At 37.0% G+C, this 9235-nt stretch overlaps 1 protein-coding gene across 1 annotated transcript; it reads left to right on the top strand.

Annotated features, from left to right (window-relative positions):
* The first annotated feature begins 2047 nt into the window (after positions 1-2047).
* On the top strand, positions 2048-3999 carry LOC149842268 (pentatricopeptide repeat-containing protein CRR2, chloroplastic-like). The gene is made up of 3 exons (XM_090000624.1): positions 2048-2173; positions 3388-3624; positions 3730-3999. The coding sequence occupies exons 1-3, from the start codon at positions 2048-2050 to the stop codon at positions 3997-3999; spliced, it is 633 nt and encodes a 210-aa protein (XP_089856750.1).
* Positions 4000-9235: the final 5236 nt, after the last annotated feature.

Genomic DNA, 9235 nt, shown 5'->3' on the forward strand with positions numbered 1-9235 from the left:
ACCTGATATAACCTGAGATTGAACTTAGACCAGCAGGTGTCCGGCCGTTTTTGGTGGTTGCAGTTCTCACACAGATACTCCATTTTGGCTCCTTTATCGTATCCTTGTATGCTAGGCATAATGAGAATTTCATAAAAATGGTCATATGCCCCATATCTGCAGCCGTATCCATTAGACATGAAACTGAATGTCGATATGAATTCAAGGCTTCTTATGTCAGTCTGGAAAGACAGAGGAGCAGCTCCACGGAGGGGCAAGGCAAGTGCGGGAGAGGCTCAGCGCCGGCTGGCCTCTTTGAGATTTAAGGTCACCTCCAAGGGCCTCAAATTATATATATATATATATATATATATATATATATATATATATATATATATATATATATATATATATATATATATATATATATATATATAGCGCTTATATTTTACATGATGAGGGCTTCCAATGAAAAAAAAAATGAAAAAATATAGGCCTCCAATAAAATATGCCGAGGGCCTCAACATCTCTTGAGTTGCCCCTGGAGGTGGAGGTGCGATAGCAGCTGCCCTCAGAAAACCTGAGGTCGCTACCGCTCCGCTCCCTCATGGAAGTTTGATCGCTTCACGAGTTGGAAATAGTAAGAAATCTGATTGAAACGCAATATCTAAACATAATCCCAACAAATAGTGATTGCCAGGAAATTTACTAAAAGGATTTTGGTGGATCATCGGGCGGCGTTTGTTTTGTGCCTTTCTTATGAAAGAGATCATCCTTCTTATCTTTTGTAAGAAAGAGGACCTCTTTTCTAAGGTGGATGAAACAGACATCTTCATGATAAATACAAAAAACACTCTTATAAAAATGCGTTCACACCTCTCTCCTCATTAAAAAACACTTTCCCTCCTGAGCTTACCTTCCAAAGGAAAGTCGCTTACCTTGCACAGCCTAATGCCATCCCTCGCAGTTTAGAAGTTTTATTCTTTGAATCGGGATCAAACTAATGTCCAAATCTGAATGCATAAAGGGATAGCTTAAGTAGCCTATCTGTCCGGGTCGGGAATAGTTTTTCTCATCCAAATTTGAACCTAACTCCTGGTTATGTTGGATTCAGTAATGCTCACACGTGGATCAAATCCCCGTCCACTGCCTCTGCCAGCTCACCGACTTCTTTGTCCTCTGTCTCCCATTGGGCAGCCGCCCTTCGGCGCCCCCCCCCCCCCCCCCCCCCCCTTGACAACGTGTTCGTCCACTCCATCCAAACGGCTGATGTGTTGGACTCGGTATAAAATTCAGATCTACTGTGGCTAATGCATAAATCCAATGAGCCATATTTGTGGGCATGATTAGTGAGTTATAGGTAGTTATATCTCTACGTTCATTGGTTAGTTACAGAATCTGAACTCTGTGATTGTTATACTGTGAAGGTAACGGCTGCTCCAAAGAAAGCTATAAGATCCCAACACTGCACAAGATAAACATAAAAAATTCATGTGCATTATCTTTCTACCAAAACTCTTTCGTCCTTTTCACTGCTCCTCCTTCTTTGTGCACACCTTGATTTAGATCATTCAATGGTATCGTGTTCATGGATGCTCGATGTCGATCGTCTCTCGAAGTCAACGATGGGAACAACCCTGTGAAGAAGCTGCAGAAGAAAGTAAAATTATCGAGAAAGGCATCGCTGCCGACATCAGGGACAAATGGTTGCCGAACTCTGGCCATCCCTGCTGTCAATAATAGAGAAGGAAAATACCCACTGCAGCAGCATTGCTACTGAAGTTGAGATCGGCCTCGACAAAAAAAAAAAAAAAAACTGCCACCAGAAACATCCAGAATTTGTTGCCGGAATTTGCAGCGAAGGCGGCGATGATGGCCGCCCCACCATCCTAGTTCCTCTCTCTCAGTTTTTCATTTTTCGTAAAAGAGGGAAACCCCAGAGGCCTCCCCTCTTTTACAACAGAGGCTGAAAAAAAATGGAGAAGAGGAAGAGGCAGCAACTGTTGCCTCTTCCTCTTCCCTCTCATATCGGGTTCCCCTTTACTGTCCAAAAAAAATTGAAAGAAACATGAAGGAGAGAGAGGGGAGATCTAGGCGGCCTCTGCAGGTAGCTGGTGGAGCACAGGAGGCGGAGGATAGGAACACACTCCGGTTGAGGATGGACATGTCGGGCCTGGACAAGGAGCACGTCAAGGTCTCTGCCGAGCAGAACATGCACATCATCCGCAGCGAGGCCCTGCCGGAGGAATCGAGTAGGAGGCACATCCGAAGATGCTAACGGCGGTGGTGCTCGTGTGAGGCACAACGAAAGCGTCGATTGATTTTGGCAGTGCCTCCAGCGAGAGGAGGTATTTGAGGGCACGACGAGTGGCTGCACCAGAGGTCCTCTTGTGTGTCCTTGTGACATAGTAAGCTTTATAATAGCTATTTAATTTTTTAAATATATTGTTAGTAGTTTATTAGTAATTATTTTTATCTTTTTACAGTGAGTTTGTGTCCACCCTGGTTTAGGTTCCTGGCTTCTCCCTGTCCAAGGTTACCGAAAACACTAAAGGAGCATAGAAAATCGTTTTCAAAATGTGAAACACGTTTCCGAAACGTGTGGGAACAATTTTGAGACCAACCTGAGAGAAACATATCTTATTAAACCGTTTCCTATGTTTCCCAATGCATGTCTCGGTTTGTTTCCCTTTCACATGCACCTAAAAAAACGTGGTTTCTGGCAACCTTGGCTGTCACACCTGGATTTGAACCAAACCCAACCCGTTGACATCCCTACCTCACACCATTGTGCTAATCAGCTTACAAAACGAGATGATTCGGCTTAGTTTTTAAATAAAATTTATTTTTAATATTATTTACTATTTTCCTGACATGTGTCATCTACTGGTGAAAAAGTAGCCGATTCAGTTCAGAATGGGGAATCGCGAATCGTTTGAAAATCGGCATAATTTTGACATCGGCTCACACTTAAAAAAACATATGAAAAAAAATTAACTCCTAAGAGAGAGCGTTTGCATGTCAGGGAATTGGGGTGCCGCAGCACCGTCTTCTGTGGATTCCACTGCCGCGGAAATAGAATCGGATCCCAACTACGAGAACAGTTTCTGCTAAAAACCCACCTCCAACGTGTAAAATGGCACGCCTGTGGAAGGTTTTCTGCGGAAATACGATTTTACTGTTTGTGTTGTTACTGTAGGCCCTGCTATGCGTTTTTGCTGAAAATAACCCACTTTCTGTGACATGCAAACGCCTCATGCATCTTTTAATATGTATTTACTTTTTTTTTTTTTAGGTCTCAAAAGGAATGCAAATTTTTTTGAAATATTGTAAGTTTTTTCCCTCCGAGAAAATCACGAAACCGAGATTTTTGCGAGTTGTGACAAGATGATAACGGGTTATATCCAGATTGGTGATATGGAAATGGCGCGACGGCTATTCAGTGAAATGAGTAAGCGGAATGTGGTCACTTGGACAACAATGATAATGGGTTACTCAGAATGTGGTCACAGTGAAGAAGCAATAAAGATGTTCTCCAAGATGCAGAGGGCTGGTATTAGTGCCAACCAGGGTACATTCGTTAGTGTTCTTGGTGCTTGTAGCAGTCTGGCTGGGCTGGGTGAAGGACAGCAGATCCATCAAATTGTTTGTAAAACTAGATGCCACTTGAATTCATTTGTTGACACGGCATTGATCAGTATGTATGCAAAATGCGGAGAGGTTGAAACTGCCTGACTGATTTTTTTATAGGGCAGTGTGGTTTATTGGAATGGGATGATTGCTGCTTATGCACATCATGGCCATGGAAAAGAAGCAATTCAAATCTTTCATGAAATGATGGACTGTGGATTTGAACCAGATGATGTTACTTATGTTGGAATCCTATATGCTTGCAGCCATACCAGCATGGCTGATGAGGGATTAAAGCTTTTCAGCACCATGATCAGAAACAAATCGATAAGAGTGCGGGGAGATCACTTTGCTTGCATGGTGCGGTTAAACCTAAGAACAAAGGGTTGAAGAAGCAGACATGATGTAGTTGATGAGTTGTGGAGCCTGATTCACTGTTTTTGCCCTTGCAGGAAGGGGGGTCCGGGGGCTCCCCCCGGCGCGGAATTTTTTTTGGGACTTATGTTTGGGACCCGGTTTTCAGTGGATCCGACCCGATTTGGTTAGGGTTAGGGTTGTCACCCTTGTCTTATTTATATTCTCGCTTTTCTTTCCCTAGCTTGTAACTGTCTGATAAGAGTAATAAGATTTCTCTCTGGGGGGCCGTGGTTTTTTACTCTCTCTCGGATTTGAGGAGAGGTTTTTCCACGTAAATCTGTGTTCTTCTTGTGTTTCGTTAGATTGTTCTTGTTCTTGTTCTTTGTTTCCTTTTGGTTGTTTCTTGCTTGTGGTTTTCTTAACAGTAGTTGGATTGAAGTGAAGAACAGGGTACATGTGTTTGTTGCACGCTACAAATTAAAGTAATGGCCAAGCCAAAGAGATATATGATTTGCTTCAGATTATGCATGAACAAATGAAAAGAGTTGTAACAAAATTCTTTCATCCTATGACCTAATAGAGTGATTCTTTTTATTTTTCTTTTAAAACAGTTTTGGTGCTTCGGATCATGGCAACCAGAGTAATAAATGGATGCAAGAAGCAAGAAGCGGAGTGTTTGGGAAATACCTTCAAGCAAGAAGAAGAACCAAGCAAGAAGCAACAATAAAAGTGAGTAGAAAATACATACACATATATAGAACGACCTTTTTATTCAAATGTAAAAGTGCTCAAATTAATATATGTAAATTTATAATTAAAATATAAATTTCTACAATTATTCTAAGATAAACAAATGCATTTCAGCATCAAAAGATTTCAATTTCATATTGAAAAACCAAGATTGAACAAAAGAAGCACAATATTGGATATATAATAACATTATGTACGATCTCTATACCAAATAAACAAATATGTACAAAATGAGTTAACAAACATGTACAAAAGTAATTATTAGTTTGATTGTTTAAGAATGTCACAATAGTTGACTATTTTGCATAAATATCGTAATCAATTCATCCATGAAAAAATAAACCTGTAACATAACATTAAACCGAATGAGTACTTGAACAAAAGAAGCACAATATTGGATATATAATAACATTATGTACCATCTCTACGTCGCTACTATCAGCAAGTTCTATAGTTTCCATCAAATTATACAATCTTAACTCTGCTTTTATATTCATCTCTCAAGTATGAATCTTTCTAAGTGTTGCATCAAATAGGTAAATACACTCATGAATTTTTTTTTTTGAAATTAGTAGCACTTTAGTATATTTTGGTTGGTCATCTCCAATCTCAACCACCACAATTGTGTCGGGTGATTGGTCATTGACTCGTTTAGACATTGCGAGCTATCTATAATTTAAAAATAAAATTCAATAAATATAACGCTCCAAAATTTTAACCAAAAAATCATGATTTTTTTTAATACTTTTAAAATTACCAGTGAAAATCATTTGCTAAAAAGATCGATTAAAAAAATTAGGCAGGTTACAGATCTATCAAACTATACATTGAATTAAATTGAATTTATTAATCACATAAATAACTTAATTCAGTCCCATGAATTTAAAATAACATAAGAGTCAATAAAATATTCAAAATAATGAATTAATGTCTATTCCAAAAATGCCTAAGAAAGGAAAAGGTTTGGCTCTCAACCCACCGCAATATCCACCATCGCAAGGCATCCTCAATCGGTACCTGCATGTAATTTTTGGGGTTAGACTCATCAAGTCCTAGTAGAAGGTACTAAACCAATACAAGTAAATTAAAACGAATATACATGAAACATAATCCAGTGAATTCAAACATCAATTCAGACAAATATTCATTTTAAATATATAAGATATCACAATTTCATAACAAAATAAAATTTTAGAAGCCAATAACACACATTTACATTCATTCGTTCGTAAGCATCAAATACTATTCATATCAAGCATCCATACCTTGCTACATGTCGCACACACTTTAATGCATAAACATTTGAAATTCATATCAACCATTCATTCAGTGGCATGTGATAACAATTCACCCGATGACAGGCTTGACCAAAATTTTGATCATGCATTTAAACAACATTACAGTGGATCAAGTTGTGACAGGTTAGGAACTATGTATGTTCTAAAATAGACCCAAATGAGCATAGATTGGAATCATTGTTCAAATCTGACTTGAACTATCAAAATATAAGTTGTGACAGGACAGGCTTTTATGTATATATATATATATATATATTCTGATTCAATCCTTCCTCTTTATCAAAATATATTTGCTTCATTGTTCTAATGGCAAACAATGAGGTTGTGGCCCAGTTAGTGGATACATAGTTGCATTCCCACAAAGGCACTATATCTCTTCTAAATAGATACACCTACTGAAAGGACAACCGCATATTTGGTAGAGTGCTAATCATTTTCCAGAGTATCCACAACAATGTGCAATGCCAACAACATCCACTACAAAGACAAAGACAAGGAGAATATATTAAAATGTATATACATGTAATATGTATATACATGTAATATGTATATACACAATATGTGTGTATGTGTGTGTGTGTGTGTGTGCACAACTAATCTAAGTATGGAGAAGGAAGAGACAAGAGATGGAAATGGCCTATATGAATAGGAAATCTTAAGTGTTTCGAGCTATTTAGACTTCCTACCTAAAAGGTCTCTCCAAAATGTGTGAGAGAGAAAAGTAAGTTCCATAACATACCTTTTTTTTTAGATTACCTGTACGAATAAATTTTTACCTTAGATAATTTTATTTTCTTAATTTTCTTAACTAATTATAAGCCTTATAATTCCCTTAAATTAAGAATATAGAGAATGAAGGTAGGGTGTCCCACCTTGGTTGGGGCATGGGCCCCACTTTCTATATATTTAGAGTCTCATCCTCTTATGTGGACTCCCAAATCGTGCAAGAGGGAGAGTCTTCAAAGTTACATTTTTTTCTCACATATATTTAGAAACTCATTCCCATGTGGTCTCTCCCGTAACGTGTGGGAGAGAAGGGTTCTTAAACTTACCCTAAACAAGACCCCCTTAGGTCTCTTATATATAAGCTTAATGTTGACCTTGGAAATCCCTAGTTAATTAAAGTTCCCAATTTACAAGTGAATTAACTTAGGAAAATCCTAGTCCATGAGGATTTCCTTTAATTTAGTTAATTTCATTAATTATTTTTATTTGGATAAGGCAAGTAGGCGGGAATGTCCCACTTTACTTGGGTTTGTCTTAAGTATCCAAGACCCAGATTGTATATGAATTTAGAGATGTCAATTGGATAAGATATTTTTTGACATCCGACTTGGATTCCAATTCAATTCAAATATAAAAATTCAATTACTAATAAGAATTCAGACCACATTTATGATATAATTTTATTTTATTTTTATTTAATAATCATTAAAAATCTGCAGGTATTGCAATAAGTGCATTTGAATAAGAAATTTTGCAAATTCCATTATGCATATTGGTGCCAAATTTTATAGGTAACTATATAGGGAAATCCCTAAAGATCATAAACCTTAAAGAGTGAAACATATATAAACATAACAAGTCCACAATAACAACCAAACAAAAAGAAGAAACTATATTACATGCAAAGATTCTTAAAAATCGTAAACTATAAATGGTAAATCCAATGACAAATATTTCATGTTTATATAGGGTAACAAGATATAGCGAACAACTTTCACAGGAATGGCTGGAAGGGTTGAAGTTCTAGAGGTAGGAGGATTGGGGTTACCACTCTTTTCAGATACAAACGGAAAAAAAATAAACATGTCATTTATATGGGACAATTTCGCAAGAAAAAATAATTTTGCAATACGGGTGTGATTCAAATAAGAAATTGAACAATATCAGATTCACAATTTTTCATAATTTTGCAATACTTCATGTGATACTCGTTAGCAATTTAGCAATTATTGAACTTCTATAAATTTTATGATTTTTGCTAGTAATCGTGTGAGACTCGTAAAGAGTTTCATAAATTGCTTATAATTTCGAAAACTTTTTTATAATATCACAACCTCCAATGCAATTTTGTTGACTAGTTTCGTGAGTATTATTTTAGCGTCATGACGTGCAAAAATCAAAAATTCAAAAATTTGCATATGCAAGGAGTAAAATCGACAAAAAAAAAATGGTAACATGCGATATTGTACATTTGACGGATTTGGTAAATTGTGGGGCATTTTCGAAAATGCATCATTTTTGTCCGCTTTTACTTGCTTAAGACATTAGCCCATTGCTATAGCTATACATAGTGAAATTAGGTGATATTTTGATTTTTAATGCTTTTGCTTTTCTTAGAGTTTCTATATATGACGATATTATTTTAATAACATAAATGTTGAGATGCCATTTACAGAAATTTGTACCATCATTAAGGAAACCACGTGAAGAAACTTGTACCAATTTTTGTAGATACAATAAAAATGTACCCTAAACTTTTGAGGACTTTGTGTACCTGTACCCATATCTCGTACCTGTACTCATCTTTGGCAACTATGGAATGTAGCATAAATTGGGTTTGTTTGCACGTTAAACAGGTTCGAGTGCAATACGTGTCCAGGTTAGATTGGTTTGAGTATATATATTATTGGATATATAAACATATCAATACAGTTCAAGTATAATGTAGGTTAGAGAATATGCGAGTTTGCCAAAGGTTTTCATATGACTGATCAGGTGTACATCCACTTGAGTTTTTTTTTTTAGGCAGACCCCTACCAGATATCTCTTAAGCCCCATGTAGCAGAGGCATTCGAACCTGGGCCTTCTTGGCACAGGACCCTGCTTACCACATGGGACCACCTCGGTGGTCATCCACTTGAGTTTTAATAACATTTCCCAGGAACCGACCCAAATCTCAATTGAGTATGTACTTTGTGCGATCTATCCCAAAAGGTGTTGGACATTTTGTGATGTCAATACTGAATGAGAATGCAGGCCGACCTTGTAGGCACTGTTATTTTCATAGATTTTAGATATATAATAGACGGTATCAGGTAAACGCAGAGAATGAGTTTTTACCAGCGAATACAGACTGAAGTCACTGAATGCCGAATTTGATATTAAGATTAACAAAAAATTTAAAAATATGACCTTGTTTAGGGTAGTTCGGAAATTTAAGCTACTTTCAATATTGAATTAGATCAGTGTAAGATATCAATTTTTTTTTTATGATG

The sequence above is a fragment of the Nuphar pumila genome, chromosome 3 (genome assembly GCF_984573655.1).
Source record: "Nuphar pumila chromosome 3, dmNupPumi1.hap1.1, whole genome shotgun sequence".
NCBI lineage: Eukaryota > Viridiplantae > Streptophyta > Magnoliopsida > Nymphaeales > Nymphaeaceae > Nuphar > Nuphar pumila.